The sequence below is a fragment of the Melozone crissalis genome, unplaced genomic scaffold (assembly GCF_028551555.1).
Source record: "Melozone crissalis strain CALT ecotype California unplaced genomic scaffold, PUWL_Pcris_2 ptg000090l_1, whole genome shotgun sequence".
NCBI classification, from domain to species: Eukaryota; Metazoa; Chordata; class Aves; order Passeriformes; family Passerellidae; genus Melozone; species Melozone crissalis.
In genome coordinates, this window is record NW_026535867.1 from 3,801,914 (window position 1) to 3,824,062 (window position 22,149).

At 36.8% G+C, this 22,149-nt stretch overlaps 2 protein-coding genes across 2 annotated transcripts in view; both read left to right on the forward strand.

Moving 5' to 3' along the window:
- RPGR (retinitis pigmentosa GTPase regulator) overlaps positions 1 to 6,599 on the forward strand; it is a 38,362-nt gene extending 31,763 nt beyond the window's left edge. The window contains exons 12-15 of the mRNA XM_054291309.1: positions 398 to 504; positions 2,210 to 2,275; positions 3,262 to 5,031; positions 5,224 to 6,599. Coding sequence (XP_054147284.1) covers positions 398 to 504; positions 2,210 to 2,275; positions 3,262 to 5,031; positions 5,224 to 5,787 — 2,507 coding nt within the window. The 3' untranslated portion in view covers positions 5,788 to 6,599. The remainder of the gene's footprint in view (positions 1 to 397; positions 505 to 2,209; positions 2,276 to 3,261; positions 5,032 to 5,223) is intronic.
- Positions 6,600 to 16,246: 9,647 nt separating this feature from the next.
- LOC128947147 (cilia- and flagella-associated protein 251-like) lies at positions 16,247 to 21,860 on the forward strand. Its single transcript, XM_054291308.1, has 4 exons — positions 16,247 to 17,168; positions 17,389 to 17,428; positions 18,669 to 18,751; positions 19,728 to 21,860. The coding sequence occupies exons 1-4, from the start codon at positions 16,833 to 16,835 to the stop codon at positions 19,947 to 19,949; spliced, it is 681 nt and encodes a 226-aa protein (XP_054147283.1). The 5' UTR covers positions 16,247 to 16,832; the 3' UTR covers positions 19,950 to 21,860.
- The last annotated feature ends 289 nt before the right edge of the window (positions 21,861 to 22,149 follow it).

Genomic DNA, 22,149 nt, shown 5'->3' on the forward strand with positions numbered 1-22,149 from the left:
TCTCTCCATCTATAACACAGATAAGGTGCAATGGATATAACACAACTGCAGCTACTTTGGTCTAATTGCTACACTATTATTAAAAAGATTATCCAAAAGAATCTCTCTCCCAGGTAATATTTAGGCTTTTAAAGCCTGCAGAAATGGTCAGAGATCTACAGTGCACTGTACCACTGTGCAACTCACCAGATTGCTGAGCTCCCTCTGTTGTTAATGATGAAAGGAGATGGAAGTGGTTTTGCTGTGTCTTGGGCTGGGGGAGTGAAGAATCTGAGGAATTCAGTTCTATGTTACTAAAATAGGAATAATCTCTATTTTATAAGATTGGGGTGTTCTGTTTGCTATACAGTGCTTGTTCCTGTGACATTTGTTTATTTACCCCTGTTTTACCTTGTAGAAAATAATCATCAAAAAGATAAACCTAGTGAAGACTCTTCAGAACAAGATTCAGATAATGAAAATATCGACAGAAACCTTGGGGATACAACTGACATCCTAAATATGGTAATACATTCCAGTAATGGATCTATAATTCAGTAATTTTTTGCAGGGGAAGACAAAGAAACTGAATTGTGTTCCAGGTTCTAATGCAGAATTCCTGACTACCAGAAGATCATATGTGACACACATCATACTGATATACTGTTAGACGAGCATGCATTTTGTATCATCATCACCCAATGCTAAAATATGTTTTAATTATCAAGGTAGTGTTGTGATATGAAGCAGTCCAAGTAATGCAGTGCCTCCCCATGCTTTAGCTCTGGAAATCAGAAAGGAAAGGAAAAGGATGCTGGAGGCCACATGGTGATCTCTATCTCTGACCTTGCTTTTCTTGATGATTTCCAACAGAGAAATGCAGGAAATGAAGCAGAAGAGCATCTTTTCCTGTTTGAGAAAAGGTTTTTTAATACAGGTGGATCATATTAAAGAGAAGGTCAAAATCCAGACATTTTTATTATTTGGTGATCCCCCAGCTTGTTCCTACATATTTCTTTTATTTAAAAAACATGTTCACCTTATCACTTGTACAACTTTCCAAAACATTTTGTTCTCTCAGCAGAAGGAACATGTCCTGGCCTTAATGCAGCCACAGTTATGCTGGAGGGATTGAACATCTACAGGAATTATTGTTTGTTTGCATTTAAAAGTACTTAGTAATTTAACAGTTTGTTTGTCCATGCCATTTATTTAACATTATAAAACTTCATTTTGATTTACAAGAAAAAAATGTGATCAGATCCAATGCACAGCATGGCCTCCATTAATTTACTGAAGCATTATTTGCATGTTGCACACTTTATGTGCTAGACTTCCTTCTCTTTTTCAGTTTTATACCTGTCCTGAATCAATTTTAAAACATGTAAAAAATTTTAAACATAAATTTGTAAAAAAGCCTATCAGGAAAACTTGCCAAAATACAAGATAAATGGTTCCTCTTCTTGGATCTGAATGAAAACAATCTGCTACAGCATAGTTTTTTTCAATTTTCCTAGACTGTGGCAACATACATCTTATTGACACATGTGACAAGAGGAGGAAAAACCTTTAATGTTATATTGATGATACAAATTATTGAGAGTCTGAAACCAGAACTCTTCATGCTCACTGTGTTGAAAAAGAATATAGTTAAACCATGAGCAGTTAATAATCAACAGCAAACAATATTATTATACTGTGATTTGGAATATATGGCAAGTGATGAGCAAAATTTCATTATATATTCCCACTCAGTAGTATTTTTTGTTGCCTTTTGATTTCTTGCTTTATGTGGAAGAGATAAAAGCATTAGGTTCCAAGGAAAAATTCTGCTGTGCAACGTTTCTTTGAAGATGTTCTTTCAAGGCTGTGGTGCCAAACTGGATGTGGAGTTTAAGTTTGTGATGATAATGAAGTAAGGTTCTATTTGTAACCTCACAGGGAAGGTGAGGTTATATGGGCTGGAAGGTGGATCTCAAACATGTCTGTAGTGTTCAGTCTCTACAGGCAGTTTAGGTGTTAACATTTGTTCACCACACTCTTTATAAGCAGTAAATGATGGAGTGGAAGTGAAATAGCTGAGTTGAATGATCATACAGGTTTGTCTCACCCTGACTGTGCATAATATTAAAATATTCATAAACTAGCTCTGTTTAGTGAAACTGGGCTTTGATGCTGCTTTCTGTATTAAATATATTTATTTTTTTAATAGAGATCCTATTTTTTGCAGACACATGCAATGAAGCTGAATCCTGGTGACTGGTCCTTAAAATTATCACCGCTCCAAAAACAGAAGGTACTGTAACTAATTACATATTTTATATTGATACTGATGTTTAAAAATCTGCAATTCTTGTATTGTCCTAGTACTTCATTATTTTGCTTTGAATTTTTTAAAAAGTCAGGCAGATTTTATAGACCTCCTCTTGCTAATTTTCTGAATATCCATGACCTAAAATTCTAAGAAGCTGCATGAAGGCAGAGAGAATTTGGCAGGCACCTAGAACTCCACATATCCAGTGCAGTTTGAGATGAGTGTGTAATATTTCACCAATTTAAGAAGCAAGAGGCTATTATATACACCTTGTAACTTCATGTGATAACATAAATTTCTACTGGTTTGTTGCTAAGAAAATATTTTGGGACACAGTGTAAATAAAGATTTTATTTACAGATATTCATGAAGTATATTTAAAGGAGCAATAATGCTGGTCTTAATTATGAAATTAAAGTACTTTATAGTGCTTTCTATTTCATTCCTAAAGTGATCCCATCTTTTCAGCACTTTGTTATATTTCATTACAATTTTATTTTAGATTTTTAAATTCATAATTTGTTAAATAAGTGTAAAATTTAAAGCAGAATACAACATATTTTAAAACTTCTTAGAAAGGGCATAACAGTGAGTGCATTAGAAGGTTTCCAAAGGAGGAAGGTGTAAGAGAACTATGAATTTCCTTCTGCTTGCATAGCCTCATGCATTGCCCCTGCTCTGGTTTATGGCATGTGGCACTGGCTGCACAGTTCCTGCTGCATTTCCTTGGGTAGTGGGAAAGGTGTAGCACTACACTGATCATTACCAGGATGTTGCATTCTTCTAATATGTGCACTTGTAAATTCATTTCATGTGAGATACTCTGCCTTTTATGCTGTCTTTTAATCCCCTCTCACAAATTGTTTCTTTTCTTGTTCAGATGCTTTTGTAAACTTTTTCTTTTGCTGCCATTTGTCTTTAATGCTTTTTTTCTTTCTTTTTAATTTTCTGCTTCTCATGTGGAATAGAAGAACAATAAAAATGTGAAACTGAAAAGAGATGGTAAGGGTGGGCTGAAGAACAAGGATTCTGATTTCACAAAGGAGGGCTCAAAATTAGAGTCTGGCTCTTTACAAAAGCAGTCTTCACTTTCAGAGTCAACTGGACAAGATTTAGAAAAGAGTAGTGCCTTTGTAGGGAAACCTGTGGCCAGAAAAAGTATAAAGAAAGGTATATCTGAGCATGCACAAAGTGATAGTACTTTGAAAAGTGGTGCTCAAGAAATTACTGAGGATAAAAGCATATTAGTGAAAAGGGAAAAAGAGTGTGTGGAAAATCCTGAATTTTTCAGAGAGGATGCAAGATATAATCTTCCCACTGAAAATCAAATTCTGACTGAAAAAATAAATTCTTCCAATAAAAAGCCAAAAGCTATTAAATCTAAGCAGTCCCTTAAAATAGAGGTACTTCCTTCTGCTCCCAGGGATCAGCCCCAGGCTGATTCATTAATTGTACAAGAATACAGCCCTGTTAAAAAGCAAGGGAGTCAAAAACCAGCAGATAGTCAAAACAAACTAAAGGATGGTGTTGAAAAATCTGACAAGTGTGAAAGCATAAATGTCACAGGAGAAGAAAGTAGTGCAGAACAGAAGGAGCTTAAGAAAAAGCATCAGTTTTTGAAACAAGTATCTGTAACTTCATCATCATCAACTGAGGAAAGTACTAATGACCTCCAAAAATATATACTTAAGGAAGAGGCCTTCTATGAACACAGAGTTGTCCACAGGGCAAGGAGGAGAGTGACACATCTGGACTCAGAAAAAGGCAGTGAGATTGAGGAGATGCAAGCTACAAACAATGAGAAAGAACGTGTAGAACAGACTGATTTAAAAAGCCTGAATGAGGAAGAAACAAGCTCTGATGATAAACCTGATGAAGACAGGATAGTAGAAATTAAGAATGAGGAGGAATCCAATCAGGAGCAGGAGAATGAAAGCAGTGAAAAGGATGAAAGTGAGAAAGAAAAACTGGATGAAACAATTGACAGTGAAGGTAAACTAGGGGAGGAAGAAGAGAGTGAGGTTAACAAAGACGGAGATGAAGTTTCAGTGGAAAAAGATGAAGAGGGAAAAGATAATGAGGAAGAAAATGAGCAAGAAGAATCACAGGCTGAAAGAGAAAGTGGGAATGAGGGTGCAGAGGAGAATGAGGAGCTCAGCCAGCAAGATGGCAAAGAGCAAAGAGATGAGCAAGGCAGGTTGGTGGAGGAAGAAGAAATGGTGAGCGAGGGAGAAAGGGAGGATATGGAGGAGAAGTATGAGAAAGAGGAAGGCACTGAAAAAGACAAAGAGCAGGTTAAAAGTGAGGGAAGAGATGAGAGTGAGGAAGGAGAGGAAGATACAGAGGAAGGGGAAGAAAAAGAGGTAGAGGCAGAAGAGGAAGGAGAAGATGAAAAGGAAGATGAAGAAGAAAAAGAAAGGGAAAATGGAAAAGACAAAGAGGGTGAAGAGGAGGAGTTGGGAGAATCATTGGCAGGGAGGGAAGAAGAGGTATCTGAAGAAGAGCAGGCTGAGGAAGATGCAAATACAAAACCTAAGGAAGTGGGTGAGGATGGAATGGAAGAAGAAAAAGATGGGGAGGATGAAGTGGAAGAGGAAAGAGGAGATGAGAAAGAGGAAGGAGCAGAGGCAGAAGCAGAAGCGGACAAGGGGGAAGAAGATGAAAAGGAAGAGGAGGAGGGGAAAAATGAAGAGAAAGGGGAAGATAAAGAGGGAGAAGGAGTGGAAGAAGATGAGGGAGTAGGAGAGGAAGAAGAGAGTGTTGGGGAAGATGAGGGAAAAGAGGGAGTGGATGATGAAGAAGAGGAAGATGAGGAGGAAGAAAAAGGAGTGGAAGAAGGGGGAGATGAGGAAACAAGAGAGGAAGAAGAAGAGGTAGAGGAGGGGGAAGAGGCAGGACAGGAAGAAGGAGAAGGAGAAGGGGAAGAGGAGGAAGAGGAAAAAGAGGAAGAGGGTGAGGAGGAAGAGGAAGAGGAAAAAGAGGAAGAGGGTGAGGAGGAAGAGGAAAAAGAGGAAGAGGGTGAGGAGGAAGAGGAAGAGGAAGAAGAGGAAGAGGGTGAAGAGGAAGAAGAAGAAGAGGAAGAGGGGGAAGAGGGTGAGGAGGAAGAAGAAGAAGAGGGAGAAGAAGAAAAAGGGGAAGAGGGTGAGGAGGAAGAAGAAGGGGAAGGGGGAGAGGAGGGAGAAGATGAAGAGGAAGAGGGGGAAGAAGGAGATGAGGAGGAAGGGGATTTAGGAGAGGAGGAAGAAGAGGATGAGGGAGAAGATGAGGATGAGGAGGAAGAAGAAGAGGAAAAAGCAAAAGATAAAAGGAAAAATTATAGTAGTAAACTTCCAGAAAAGAAAAGCAAACCCAGGAAGCCACAAAAGACAGAAAGTGCTGCTTTACCAAACAGCTCTAAACAAAACGTGAAATCCAAACGTCATGTAGCAAATGGTTTACATAATCCAGAACAATTTTGGAACAATGTGCTACCTCATTATTTAACACTAAAGTAGCATAGACTACTGTAGATGAATTTTAAGCCTATTCAGGAAACAGATCAATTTTTATTACTTGAAGGAATCTTTTCATGAAATCAAAGCAAACTGTTATGCATATAATTTAAGTGCCAATGTCTTGAAAAAGACTGAAGAAAATGTTTGGATTCAGGATACTTTTATGAGAGAAATCATACTTTATTGATACAATCATTTTCACAATCATGTTTATCATGTATGATATATGAAACATTAATTGCTGAGGAGGTAAATTGCGTTCGCCTCTTAATCAAAGTGTAATATGCTGACAAATCAGTTATAAATTGTAACAGTGTAATCTTTGCCTTTGAATCAGCAACACACCAATTTTAGTAGCAGGGCAGTTTACTGATAATGTGCCTTACTTGAAGGGAGTTTCTGTAAATTAGCAAAGGTACATATTTTAAAATTTTGGTATCACTCTGTTGTAATTGAGTGACAATACAAAGCAACACACTCCATTTTCAGAAGGCTTCAAAGCTGTTTTTATTATAGCATGCATGCTTTTTATACATTCTTACAAAACTCCTAAGTTTACACTTTACTCATTGGTCATGAAAGACAAACAAAGTGCTTATTGGAATAGGCAGTTGCAGGTTTCTCTTATTTATCCTTCTTTCTTTCTTGGTTTCTATGTCAACAACCTTGGTAGGAAATTCTTTCGGGGTAAACATGGATCCTCTTATCAAACTTCTCTCTGGCTCTCTGTAAAACCTCTTCCACATCACTCCATAATTTATTCCCCCCACTTTTATTCTGTTCATACATTGGTAAAATGTTCAAGGACCTAAATTAAAGAAAGGACAAGTTGCCAAATTTATGTGGGTCAGTGGATGGAAGGTAAATGGAAATGCAGGCCTGGGTAAGTGATGGCCTGGGACTTTCCAAAAGCCTTAAGGCTGACTTCTTATTTGCTGTCAGCACATAATTCTGTGCAAAAAGACACACACAGATCTCAGAATCTGGCCTAGATTACTTTAGAGTTCAGGGATAATTTTTTGAGTATCACACTTGGTGATTGGATAGAACTAAGAATTTGAAATAAACACTCCTAAAACATTTTTTATGTGTTTATACTGTGCAATACACAAAAGATTCTATATCTGCCTACAAAAGACTACATTACATAAGTCCTCTAACTCTGAGGTATTCCAGGAGGGGGAATATATGTTGTTGCTGTGTGAAACAGATATGTTTCCAGGATCGGAGCCAAAACTTCTCCTCATTGGAGAATATTTATGGTTTTTAAAAACCCTATCTGTAATCTCCAAAAAGAGGCAAACCAACAAGCCAGATGGAATAGTAACAAAAGTGGTAAGAAAGTCTGATTTTTTTAAAGACAAAGTTAATATTTTAGAATTTCCTTAAAATACACAAACAAATCTTGCAAATTATTTTTGTAAGATAATGCATCACTCTTTCAACCATTAGAGACTGAACTGGCAAATGAAGAGATAGGGACTCATCATGCAGAATTGTTACTTGAATGTTACGCCAGTGGGGGGTCTGGGAAATTTTTGCAAACAGATCTCAATATTGACATTTTCTAGAAAAACAGTTGTTTAAGCCCTACTTGTAAATGAGGAGAGAAGAAGAAGGGAATCAAAATGAGTAAATGTCATTCAATAAAAACATGGATGGAATCAATACTTACGTTGATATCCTGAAACATTTTATTATTGTTTTGTAAGATGCTGGCATTAAACAATCTTTGACATGATGTCTCCAGAATTTATTTTCTACAAAGCCTGTAGTAGATCAGTAGTTTGCCAGTAAATCCTAGTCTAGGTCCAACCTTCCTGCCTCACTCACCCCTTCCACATGCTGCATTTGAAGGTAAGATCACTTCAGGTGTGCTGTGCCTAACTACAGCAAAATGTTACCCCAGTGGCTGTATTTTGTCCCTGTGAAATTTGTTTCAAACTTTGGAATTCTCTGGAGCACATTGTCTTGACATCAGCGTGTGTCTTTGGAGCAGGGTAAGTATCCTCATATTCTGTTAGAGAATATTTAATCAGTTTAGTGCCCTTCCCAAGCTCTCTCTAACAATGGAGTCATTGGATATTTTGCCAGTGTGCTATCACTGAACTCCTCTGAAAACTCTTCCCCTTGAAACTAAGTGGAGCTGTGATGTGTTATTTTATCTTTCTTAGAAAGATTCGGATGTTACTGTGATTAAACTTAGTAAGTTTAGTAGTATTGAAAAGTATTTTTATAGGCCTAAAACTGGGTTTCTTGGATATGGCATCTACTTCTTTATGGTTCTAGAATTCATCATTGGAGGAAAACTGGGCTGTGAAAAACAAAACAACACTGTTTTTTCTAGTAAAAAATATTTCCTAGAGAGAAAGAGAGAAAAAAAAAGAGAGCATTTTAAAGCAAGTGATTTCCAATTCCACATAGGAATGGCCCTTCATTTACTGTTTGGTTGCAGCATTTAATGTAAATTCTTAGGAAAATGAGGACTATTTGTTTTTTCTCTCTTAGCATATGCTGATAGCAGAAAGCTTTCCAAGAAAGTGAAGGAAGGCAGCTTATGGTCATCTCCTCTTCTTTGTTTTGTCTAGATTAAAATTCACTGATTTGAGAACTGTTTTTATGTAGTTTTGTGGATCATTCCTGTGGTGGGGGAAGAGCAGAGCTTTACTCCAGCACTTCTAAGGGTTTTCCACAGGCTCATTACATAAATTGGGCTCTCTGCCAGCATTTCTGGGCTTTCAAGGGACTTTGAAACTCCATTAGCATAATGAGTGGAATTTCATTTAGTTTGACTCATTCTGGTTTATGAAGTTTGCTACTTGTGGTTTCCTGAAAATTCATTATATCCTTGGTATTTATTATGGCATACAAAGAGATTTATATGCAGTACTGAAGTAACATGGCAGAAATAGTTCTGATTAGTTTTTAATAGAGAAAAGAAATCCTCCATTAGAGAGAGAAAACAACAGACAATTGCCCAGACCAAAGAACTATCCATCTCTTTTCTACCAGTGGCTGCTGGTGAGTACCTGGGAAAAAAAATCAATTTGAATATTGGGTAGCACAAACATGTAGTGTTACTTCACCCCTGTAATCATTCAGTATAATGAATATATTCAGCATTTTCAATAATTTGTAGTTTAGCAGATACATGTATTACTTTTAACATCCATTTTCTTCACACGAATTTCTTTCAATCAATTTTTAGCCTGTTTAGCATGTTTTGGAAAATAATTCTTAGATTTCTTTATACATTGTTTGGAGAAGTAACTCCTCTTTTTAATTTGCATCATTTGATGTCTTTGTATTCCTGTACTAGAAAAAAGAGCACTTATTCCCTCTTCATTATTTATTCCCTAATGACCATCATGTGGAAAAAGTGTTCAGTTCTGTGCTTTAAGTCAAGAATAAGTGGTTTATTGATTTATTAATTAAAGTTAACCATCAATCAATCACCTACATGTTTAATTCAAGAGCAGCAACACTGGACATCTTCAGTGTTAATAAGCACATGCAAATTTCTAGGCATCCCCTGCAGCTCATCTCAGAGGTTTTAATCCCCTGCACAGTCTCACAGAGATTCCCAGAATTACAGATGCTGCTTTTTACAGTGGGTGTGCAATACAAACACCTCTGGCATTTTCAGAGGGTGGGGTGCAGGTCTCCTGCTGTCTCACAGCTCTGCTTAGAGGGGAGGATGCTCTGGGTGACCTTGGAATATTCTGTAGCACAGCTCTTCTCTTGTGCCTGCAAAATTTCAGCAGATAAGTTTTTCCATTATAGCTGAACATATCAAAGCATTTGTTCAGATAGTAGATCTCTGTGCATAATTGATGCTGAATAACAAAAATGTCCTTCTCCAAGTTACAAAAATTGTCTAGGTTTCACTCATTAATTTTTGTTCCAGCTTCTTATCTGGATGACCACATGGAGATTCTTTAGAACAGGGCCTTTCAGAATTTTGCTGAAAGGACATCTAGTTTTTATTTTCAGTGCTCTTAGGATTTTTTCCCTCCTAGTTTTTCCTTACCATTTGCTATCTTTTAATATAAATTTTAGCTTATTTTCTCCCAAGATGACACTACCTTTTAGATCCTATCTGTCATATAACATTAAGGATCTGTAAAAAGGCCAAAAAAGGGCAAAGTAAATGTGAAAGGGTAATTTTTCATCTAATTGTGGAAGTGACAGTGTTTAGTACTGTGGCATTCTATGAACAAATGAGCAAATTCTTTGCTTGCAGAAACAGCAAACCCATGGTATTGTGCTCAGTAAAGTTCTGGGCATGTTTGGGATCCAAAGTCACTCACTGAGCTGTAACATTCTTATACACTTATTTATGTTTTAATGGAGACAGAAGAGGATTGAAAGGATATTGAAAGGATTTTGGAGACACAGCTTTGGCATCAGAAAATTGCATTGCAGACAGCAACAGAAGTTTTATTTTTCTATTGCCAAAAGAAGAAGCAAGTACACTTAATCGCTCTCTTTTTTAAGTATTTATGATAGTGCTCATTGCTTTTTTGCCTGTCAACCTGTGCTATAATAATTTAAACAAATATTAATACTGCTATCTCAAACCCCCATGCTTAGTTATGAAAATAATTTTTACCAGGGCCCTGAAATGTCTGGTTTAAAAATATTTACCATTCTGGTTTTCTTACTTCTCCAGCATTGAAAAATCAGAAATGACTCTTTACATCTGTGATGGGTTGCAGGGCTGTCTGCTGGAGTGTCCCAGGTTCAGTGGATTTAGAGCCTTATAATTTGACTGGCACACCTTTCACACAGAGTCTCATTTGTGGTTTGTGTGAAATTTGACATATTTGTGCTGTCATATGGAGAGTGTGTGAGAGAGAAACAAAGGTGGCTCTAAGAAGAATTTTATATTAAACAAAGCCTTTATCTCTTTTGTAAGGCTGTAGATCACAATAATATTGAAGAGTAATGTTCAATCCCCCCTGTGTACTATTGTTAGTTCAAGAGCCTGTGCTGTTTGACTGGAAAGTGAGCAATAAATACCAACCTAAAAGGAGCTTGTGAGCCAGCCTGGCAGAGCCTGGCTGTCTTACAGGAAGTATAAAATACTTCGCTTTCATTCAATCCAGCCTCTATCCAAGGCACAAAACTACTTTCATAATTAGAAACACAGCAGCAGAACTGCTGCAAAATTTAACCTCTTTTACAAGTCACTTCATTATCATCAGTGTGGAGAAAAAGGACAAAGCAAACCTGAACTGTCCTGTATCAAGGGTACAGAATGAAATCAAGCTGTGCTGTACAGCCAGCCTTGCAGTGGCTGAGGGAGAGCTTCCACAAGTGCTGGCAGGGTGTGGAGAACAATTCCATGGGGAAACTGATGGCACTTGCATTGCTGAGCTGGGTGTGCCTTGAAAAATCTATGAAATGAGAATGGGCTTAAAGATTAGTGATGGTTGTGTAAAAATTACCAATTTACATCAGATAATTTTGAAGTGGGGGCTCTTCCCTGAGACCCAGTCTTGCAGTCTGTGGAGGTTTTAGCAGTGACTCATGGACCAGTTCTTTGAGGAATGTACCAAGTCAGAGAATGTCAAAAATCTTCCTGCAAACCTTCTTTGGCAAAAATTTGCCTTTACCAGTATTTTTATCAAAGCACTGAATAAAAAGCAGAATTATTACAGCAGGATTTTAATGAAAAGTACAGGATTTGGGAAAGACATGGAGTATCTGAGCTATGTGCACAATAAAAGCAGAAAGAGTGACTGTCCTCATTCACTTGCAAATATGTGAGAGCTGCATGACAAACTCCAGACACTACAATTTTTTCTATAAGGATTTGGAAAATATGCACAATCTGCATCCAAGTATGGGCCAATATTCCCAAGTAATTTTTTTTTCTCTGTGTCTGTTAGCATTAAGAATTCATTTTATACAGCATAATATCTTCCAGAGACACAGTGAGTTTTTCAGATAACACCAACATATTCTGGAGTTGCTCATTATATTTCTCCTGATTTGCTCAAGTACCCAGGAGTTATTTTGGTGTGGTATTTCCGAGTGAATATTACAGGGTATTTATGTTACTGTGTAAAACACTTCATAAGAGATTATACTTGATGTAAACAGTCTCTGACTTCTTTTATGGTTTTCACAAAACACCTTAAAAATTCTTTCTAGTTCTAGAGAAGTTTTTTTCCCCCTTTTTGCTTGGAAATTTCTATTTTCTGTTTGTTATCCAGAGAAAGAAAACTTTTATGAGAAGGTGACAGTTCTGTATGTGAAAGTTGTAGTACATCTGAGCTATTTCAGATGTTGATTTATCTTGGAGAATAAATAAAAAATATCTTTTGAGTTGCTGGGAGATAAAACTTTAGATGACTCTATTTAAATATCTAGTGAAAAACTGAAAGTACAAATACTTCTTCAGAATGTAGTTTTAAATTAGAATTTTATGCATTGGTAAGTAGTTATTTTTATTCACAGAAGAATGCAGAGATACATCTTTCTCCTACAGCAGCACCTACAGCAGCAAGCCGGCAAACCACAGAATAACAACACCAAAGCCAACTGAAATAATCCTTAAGAGAATGCCCTCAAAAATTACTGGCTACTCTGTGTAATCAATGCCAGTGTGCTGTCTCAGGATGACACCTTGGTTAGTGAATGTAATCTGATTAATCCTCTTAATGCAAAGTATGTGCACTGCCAACCTGTGACAGAAGTGCACAGGTCTGTGGAGACCTGTAGGTTGTTGTGTTCAGCTTTTAGTAAATAAAATATGTTGGGTAGCAAAGTGTGGACTGAAAAAAACTTAATGGAAAATGAATCTTTCAGTCAGTTTCTACCAACATCATTTTCAGCTGTGTATTCACTGTTTTATCCCAGGGTGATGCCATCCTGTTGGAGGGCACTGTTGTGGCAATTAGCCACCACATGTCCAGGGTAATCAGTGTATCACTACAGGGCAACTGCTACTTCAATATGTTTTCTTCCATCATATTTAAGGCATAACTAATTTTATAGTTCAGTTTTTGACATTTAACAGTGGAAACTCCCATCTGACATAAAACTGGTTTCCAGTGGTTTCACTGCACAGAGTGCCTGGAATTACAAGTGCAGCATTGCCTTCATTTTCCAGGACACTCACACAACAGCAGCAGCATTAAGGGAGTGTTAGAAGCATCAGGTAATCCATGTTAAGTGCTCTTAACATAAAATTGTGTAATTAGGAAACCAATATAACCTAGTAGAAACCTAGGTGTTAGCTTTAGACAAGTTATGGTGGCAGACTCAGGCTCAGTTTTTTGCAGGAAACTCTTCTAAGTGTGTTTAGCTGAGCCTTTCTGTTTGTCTCTGTGACAATATAGAAGGAAAGCTTAGTTTGGCTCCTTATTGCTTGTAAGTGGAAGGATAAGCTGCTAAATCTCTCATTGGAGTACTCATGTCTTTGAATTTTGTCAGTCTTTTTAAACTTGACAGCTTTCTTTAATCATTAAAGTAAGGGATATTTCTCTAAGGCTTAGAGTGGCTGAGCTAATAACTCCTCTATATTAATAGCTACAAAATGACAGCCAGTTCAAATACCTCATGACAAGTGGCTAACACTGTGTGGACTTTAAGGTTTTAAGCTGTCTCTGGAACTGTTTAGTAAGAAACAATACAGAATGAAGCTTAGCTTTTCCAGCAGTTCTGTCAGGCAGTATTTCCAGTCACTTCACATCAGATGCCTTGACACCCTGATCAGTATCAAGAAAATGTTACATGGCTACCCAACCATGTACTTCTAACCTACAAATGGTAAACTGAGCTTTTTGGTTTTGGGTTTTTTTCACTCATCTCTACATAAGATCAGGGTTGGTGTTACTTTCAATGCTGTTTTAGTAAAAGGTTAACCCAGTGCATTTTCCCAGCATGGACAGTTCAGGAGTGACGTGGATGTGCACTAGGTTTTTTGGAGAGCAGAATGACAGCTACCATAGGGCATGATTCCTCTATCTATTCCTCTTCAATCCTGCATCAAAGCAAGAAGATAGTCTTTAGAATGTGTTTTGTATTGCCTTTATCAGTGCTCCAGAAAGTTCAGGCCCATATGAAGCATTATGACCATTGCCCAACCTCCTTGGACTAACACCCACTTACTCAGAGTCTTCTGCTTCATAGGGAAAATCCTGTTTGGTATTTATGCCATTCATTTATCCTGTAGACATGTAAAAGGGACATGGGAATGCTTTTGAGCATCTCAAGCTAATGAGCTGGGCAGGTAATAGAGAAATCTCTTCCTTAAATGATTAAAAACTCTGCTAAGCCATTGCTGGTTTATGGCTGCTTGGCAGAGCACCACACAGCAACAGACATGTAGCTACCTACCTCATTCTCAACTCTCTTTAATAACCTTCTGTGTGGATTTTTAACAGTTTCCAAGGCAACTGGAAACAAAAACATCTCTGTAAAGCAGAGCTTCCTAGAACTCTCCACTTCAAATGTTACACATAGTAATTACAGCTTTCTCTTCATCACTGAGTTTTCACCAGATTTTAAAAAGATCTGCAACTAAATTTGTCCCATCAGTGGGACATTTTGAGATTTTCTTCTCTAGAAATATAAAATGATCATGGCAAACATTATTTTGACTTCTTGAGGAGATGTGGAAAGATACCATAAGCCTTCCCTTCTGAAATGCTAATTATGAGCAGCCCATCTGGCAGAGCTGTTTCCATAAACTAAGCAGGAGGGGTCTACAATGAAACAATTACAGAAATACAGAGAAGCCTAGTTGGCAGCTGTTGTTTGAGCAAGATCTGCCATGAGATGTGTCTCAGTCTTCAGTGAGACTTTTAGCCAGAGCATGGCATCAGGTGAGACAACAGTATAGAACAGAGAGAAGTTTTTTCCCCTCTCTCCTGTGGACATAGGAGCATATTTTTGTAGAGCAATTTGAAAAGAAATGTCTTTATTCTGTATTAACCTGCCCAAAGAAAAGCCAGCAGCAGCCATTTTTGCAGAAGACGGTTATACACCCTGAGTTATACCCACTAAAGCAATATTTTTGCCAAAACCAGTGCAAGTAAAGTCATTTGTCCCCATAAGCTTGGAAACAGCAAATTTATATTTAAGAATGTGTAGTTATGAAGGTCTGGATTTACAGGAAAACCAGAATAAATGCATGAAAATAAATCAGCAAAGACAACTCTTCAAAAATATGTGTATTGTGTTAAATCTGCAAGGCTGTATTTTCTAGATTGCTGTTCTGCTGTACTGATTTATTATACTATAGGTACAAAATGTTTAAGGCTGTTTCATAGTAACAACCACAGTTTTGTCCTTGAAGAAACTGGAACCTCAAGCTTAAATGAAACCAGTTTGAAATATTTCACTTGTATGCTCTCTATTACTTTTGACTTTGTATGCATGCCCTTGGCACAGACAGCTTCTCTCTGTCTCAACTTTAGAGGTATTGAAGGTATTCTTTCAGCATTACCTTTTTATGAAAAGGAATTTAGAGTGAAATAAGAAAATAAACCCCCTGAAGCACGATGAAAGAGAATAATGAAGAGATTATAGGTATATATATGCATATAAGTATACATATATATGTACTTTAATTAGTAGCCTAGGTTATTAGATTATTAAATTCTTCAGGTATAAGTTTGAATGGCCAGATGATGCATCCTTTAAGGTAAAAGCATATCTGTAGTATAACAATCTCAGATCCTTCCCTGCCATTGGTAAAATCTCTAAACCATGCCTGTAAATGGGCAAGCAGAAACAACAGTAACAGAACTGTGCTATCAGAGTTATGATGCCAAATTTGCTATTTTAGGAGTACCAGATGAGGTGACAGCCAGAGACACCGTGAAAAGCTGCAGTAAATGGAAATGGGGTCACTCTGGGAAGCTGTTCAGTTAAACAGGTGGCTTCCTTGGAGTAAAAGGAGTGTCTCTCTCCTCCATTTTTTGTATTTTGGATGAAGAGCATGGCTCAAATAAATTAATCTAGTGTGATTTAAGTGCTGTAGGCTGTGATCTGGGCTCCAGAATGATGCAGGTCTCCATAAGTCCCCTGCAAGGATGTCTCAGATTCCTGGGATATGTGAGTTGGGCTTAGCAAAGGAGTTCCACCAAAGGTCTCTGTGTTCAAACTTCACTGGTAGTCTCCTCCTCACCAGCAAGTTACCTTCTAATGACCATGAGAGCAGCTGGGGAGACAACAGGCAAAAATCCAAAGAAGTAAGAGAGAATAGGGAAAACATTAACAACAGATGGGAGACAACATTTGGAGCCAGGTATAGGAAGGAGTTCAATGTAAGACTCCTTACCACACTTCCAAAAGGGTGTGCAGATACTTCCCACCACTTTCCACAGTGACCTTGGCTGCAGTGGAACACAAATGTTCTCCTCTGGGCACTGCTGTGCCTTCACTTGAGATTACCTTGGAAGCCCTTGGTTTAGGCCCTTATATTTCTGCAAGGAATGCTTATTTAAATATTGCATTTTATGCTGTTATAAGTACATACTGGCATAATAATGACAGTCTGATTGAAGGGAGTAAGAAGGATATAATTGATTCATTTTTCCACACATTTTACAGAAATAGCATTTGTGCTTTTAAATATTTATTTTATAACGCCCTTGGCCATTTTATTTTTATTATATTGAAGTTTATCTTAGGCTGAAAATAATTTAAATTCAAATTACAATGTCTGTACTGAATCACATGAATCAAAGCTTTGTATCTGGCATTTCTTCATTAATTTTCTTGAGAAAAAGATTTGAATTTTTTTCCAATGTTGGAATTATTACTGCTTGTGTCAATTATGTTCATTTAAAACATTTAAAAGAAATACTTTATTTCCAAAAATAATTTATTTTCATTGCTTTTTCTTTAAGGAGGCACATATTGGCAAAACATAAGTTAGCTGCACTCCTAATGTTCCCTGGAGGTCAGTTTTTTAAAAACAGATTAAAATTAGCAAACTTTGATTGAGATCTCCTGTGCCTGTTCTTATTCTATCTCCTTAGAACATTCCCTTTTGAGTTTTCTTGTTAGTCAAATTCTGATGTGTGATGAACTGGTGTGGGATGAGGATCATGATCATTCTACACCTTGAGTTTCAAAATTATGTTTTGGCAATTTTGTCCAAGGAACAAAACTTCTATGGAGATGAAGAAATAGATGATGATGAGGAAGAAGAAGAAATAGAAGAAGTAGAAGAAGTGGAAGAAGTAGAGGAAGTAGAGGGAGTAGAAGAAGCAGAAGGAAAAGAAGAAAAAGAAGGAGATGAAACAAAAGAAAGCACAGAGAAAAAAGAGGAAAAAGAGGAAAAAAATGAAAAAGAAAAGGATCGTAAATCACCTGAGGGAGAGACAAACAGTTCTAGTAGCACTGTGGAAACTGGAGAGGTAAAGTTATTTACTCCTATTAAGTTACAGGTCTCTGAAAGAATTTGGTTCTGTAACTAACTTGAGTTTGATACATGTGTACCTATCCTGTAAATGCAAAGTTGTTGTTTGGGGTGGTTTTGGTAGAGGAAGAAACACATATAGGTGTTAATAGTTAAACTTTTTTTTCTTTTTAACAGTTTTGAAAGAGTTGTTTGGTTTTTTTTTTTTTGGTCTATAGACAGAGAAGACTACTCAGAAAGAGACCATCGTTCAGCAGGGTAAGAATACAATTCCCAAGAATTGTACATTCTAAAGACAGATAAAAGTTTTCTAAACGATATTATAAAAATACTGGACAACACTGTCCTTGTTCATAGTTGGCAAAGCAGTTCTTGAGAGGTAATGAAATTTGAGGGGCAAACCCCCATTATTAACTGTTAATGATTTGAAAGAAATGAATACTTTTCCCAGTCATGTGCAGGAAGTCCACGAGGACTTTCTCTTAGCAGGACTGAATCCTGTGCAGTGCCAAAGTCATGGTAATTTTATTGTCTCTCAGGCAACTTCTTTAGGTGCCCTGTACCTCAATTCAATCAAGAAGATGCTCAGAATTCTTCCCCATCTTTTTCAGCTGACATTTCCTCATTCTATTCACAGAGAGATTATTTTAGGTGAGATGTGATAATTGCTGAACACTATTCAGGATGCTGAATATGTAAATCTAGAAGCTCCTTGCAGTTTTCATGGCAGTTTATGGGAACTGAATATTCCTTTATAAAAGCTGGGGAACATGTAATTGGGTGCCCTGTATGTATAGGACTTTTTTTATTTTAGAAATTTGGAATAATCTAGAATAGTTCTCTTGAAAGAAAATAAAAAGTGTATAAAACAGACCACAGCCCTTATAATTAAGAAGCTATGCCATTTATTTTCAATATTATAATGGAAATAGCTTGTACAGAAGGGATGCTAAATATTTTTCCATTATTCAGTGATCTGGAAGTTTTGGTATTAAGTTTGAAATGTATATGATTCATACAGGGAATATAGGAAAATTTAAGCACAGACGCATCAACTGAGATGGAAAGTTTTCCTTTTCCCAGAATTGTTTCTATGGAATAAAATTCATGCTGAACTGTAACTCCTGCCCTAAAATCAGCTTTGCCAAATTAGAATATACTGGCAAATAAGTGTGCAAGACATTGTCTCCTGTCAGCAAGAGGAAACTGTGAGTGTCAAGTAAAAATATTTTCTATATTGTCACTGCTGTAAGTGTTCTATTCTTAAAAATTGAGCATCTGGAGAGTAATGTCAGGACAATATATAGAGAGATTAAAAAATAAAAATCGTCTTTTCAGGCTGGGCATCAAGTTTTACTGAATATTCTGATTGTTTTTTCAGTTTTATTTAGCTCTACTTCAAAAATAATCTGAAGAGTAATTGTTTCTGCTTTTCTGTGATTTTTTTTGATTTCCATGAATCAGAAGAAATTTAATATAAACATTTATATTATTGTAGAGAAGGAAAGCACTGACAATCATGCTGTGAACAGTTCTTCAGAGAACACTGATGACCAAAAAACTGGAGTGGGGAGAAAAAAGGTTTGTGGCCTGATGATTCTTTCTAGCTTTGCCAGTGACCAAGAAGCCAGTGGGCAGTTACCAAAGCAAATACCTCAACTCATATGATGTGCAAAGATAATTAAACTGCTGAGCAACCTGTTCCTTCTGTTTAAGACTTGATTTTATTTTTTGAGAAAATAATTTTAAAATGTCCAAATAATAGAAATTAGTTAAAGCCCATTATGACCTCTTAATAGAGGCATGTCCCTGAGAGAGAGATTGTTCATCACATCATGAACTGGTGAGGTGAAAACTTATGACTTGATTCCTATGGGACATTATCTGAAAAGATTTCCCCTCCTATTTGTCTCTGAAAGCAGCAGCTGAGCTCATTACCCTGCATCTATTTGCAACATACACTGATTTTATCATCAAATATATCTCTCTATATAGGTGCATGAGCATGTTGAGGAGTAGAATTTCTTACAGGTTTTAGGATTCAGAGGCTCCTGCAGAGGCTGCTGAGTTTCCTGTTGACCAAAGGCCCTAAGCAGTACTTAACTTTCATTTTACTTTAACTTTGACACCAGTGTGGTCTCACTGAGCACAAGCACTGTCATTTATGGCAGTACACACATTTATCAGCAGGCACAGTGAGCACTTCCTGGGACTTCATGTTTGGACCTTGCCTCAGGCTCTTCTTTGGAAGAAACCCAAATAAATGCACCACTCACAGCATTTTGTACAAACTGTACAATGTGTAATTTGACAAATTGCAATCACTTGAACTTTTCTGATTGCCGTGTGCTATTTTAACACATTTTAAATATTGCAAATGTTTCTCAACATTTTTTAGTGATTTTGCTTTGAAAAAAAAATATATTTTACCAAGGAGAATCTGCCAACCTCATTTAACTTTGGTATATACAAAGGGATTTGTGTTTTTTTTTTTTTAATCTTGAATTTCACTGCTAACTGTTTCAGACATATCCTTTACCTGTTTTTTTCACTCCAGTTTTCCCTGTTTAAGCGAAAGCCACTGACAAGCCAGAAGAATGTATGTAGCAGAAAGGAAGACAGCTCTGAAAAGCCACTGCAGAGTGAAGAAAAGGAAAAGGAAGATTTAACTGGTGAAAGCAATAAGGATGAAAATCAGAATCATACACTGGAGAATTCCAGTGAAACTGTGACTAACCAGGACAGAAGGATGAAAGTTAATACATGTATATTGCTGTAAAACTGTTATGAGAATGTGACAGTCTTAAAGCATACAGTGCAATTTTTACTTTAAAACAGGTATGACTCGAGATGTTGATAGCTGCTTTTTTTAATTGATTGGATTGCTGTAATTTTAAATAGGCAGATGATTTTCTTGGTATTTATTGGTAATTTTAATAGGTCAAAATTATATACTTATCAGCACCTTGCTGGAGTTCTGTGGCCTTACCTGTTGATGTTCTAAAGCAAAATATGGGGGTTTTTAATGTGAAGAGTTGAATACAGGCATTTTATGGTTTTTGCTAAATAATTTTCTTCTGTTTCAGTCTACAGAGTACCACTCAGCATGACACTCTTGCAAAATTATAATATTTGATATATTACTTGGTTTAACAACCTAGTTAAAAATATTTAAGGTACTCAGAAATATATGTGTTTCTGTTTTGACATAGAAAAAATTGTAAAACTTTCAAGTTAACTTGTAGGCCATTGTGGAAGAAGTTACTTGAGTATGTGCCTAATTTCACTCATGGCAGCAATCCCAGTGGAAACAGTGCAAGGATGGAAGTATCCTGCCAAACTGGGACAGGGAGAAAGCTTTTATTTCTGAGAAGTGCTGAAAACCTTTGCTCCTGCTGAAATTGGCATAAGCTGATGGGCCTCTCTTCTACGGGATCAGGCCCAGGGAAAACTGGAAACCCTCACTCTTGTTTCACTTGGATTCTAATCCTGTATCCTCTAAATATCCACACCTTAATGTGAAGCTTTTCTCACAGGAAAATAATGCAACCAGAGGTACTGTGGCATCAGTATGACAGGCTGATCATTATGGGGTAAATATTCATTTTTTTCTCAGGCAGACTGGCTTTTCTTCAGAAGGAAACAGGAGGAGCCAAAAGTCAGTGCAAATAAAAACTGCTTAACACCACTGTAGCATTAAGAAGCAGGAGTTCTTTATTCAGCCTGATGCTCAAGGGGATATTTCCTCTAAAATATTGTGCAGGCTGAGTACAGAAAAGGCTCCTGTTCAGATACTGTATTTTTCATACATAATCATTGATTTTCCCAGAAGAAACATACACATGACAAATAATTTCCCTGAAATCAAGAATATATTTTCCCTCCCATTTACACACGTTCTGTCCTGGAGGTCCCTTTGCTGGTCACTGGTGGTCAGTGACCCCCAGTGATCCCTGACCACACAGTGAACTGGTGAAAGGTGGAACAGCTGGGCTGGTTGCTTTCCAGTTCCTCCTTCAATTTCCCTAGTTTCAGAGTTGCTTAAATTTTATACAATAGGTCAGAAGTGTCCAGAATTGATTTAATCCTAGGAGTTGGCTCACCTGCATGCTTTGTCCTTTTAAGTATGGCAAGGGCCCAGATTCTTTCACAGGGCTTCCTCTGTGTTTCCACAATCATCATACTAAAACCTGGATGCTTGGCTCATCCTTTGCCAGAGTTAATTAGGATCCTTTTGGGGTCTTTTATTTTACTTTGGGCTACTCCTGGGTTCTGTAGTGAACCTTACATGAGGGGGTTTTCCTCCATTATATTTACATATTTTCTTATTTTTCTGAATGCACATGTGGTTTCTGTTCTACTTGGATACTGTTGAGAAGAGTAAAGTGGAAAAGGAGAAATAAAGTAAATGGTGCCCTCATTAATTTAAATAAACTTTAATTATTTTTTTAAGGGGAGATCAGTCGCAGAAATTGTTACTGTAAAACAATTTCTTTTTTAAAGGTGAAATAATTTAGTGAGAAATATTACTTTAAAATGGGAATTACCCTCAAATCTAACACTACAGAAGTTTATGCAATGGACTCTAAGCTGCTGTATGTCTGAGCAGTTTCAGGGATTGGTACATTTATCTTGTCTACATACTTTGCTCAACAAGAAACAGGAACATATTAACCCATTCCAATGTCTTTTCTACATGTCTTCATTTTTAATAAAAAAGATTAAACAAATTACATGTGCATGTGTATTAACTTATAGGGCTTTTTGACAAGTTCAAATATTTATGATAAAAACGTGAAGATTTTTTATTACTGAAATGTTTTCATAAACAGATGAGTAGCAAAAAATTCTATAAACATTTCTAATACATCTTTCTCTGTTTTCTTCTTACTTTTCCAGAGATCAAGTGTGTCAACTTAAGTCTTTATTTCTCATTTTTATAGTCCTGCCATACAACTGAGATTGAGCTTTAGAATTGT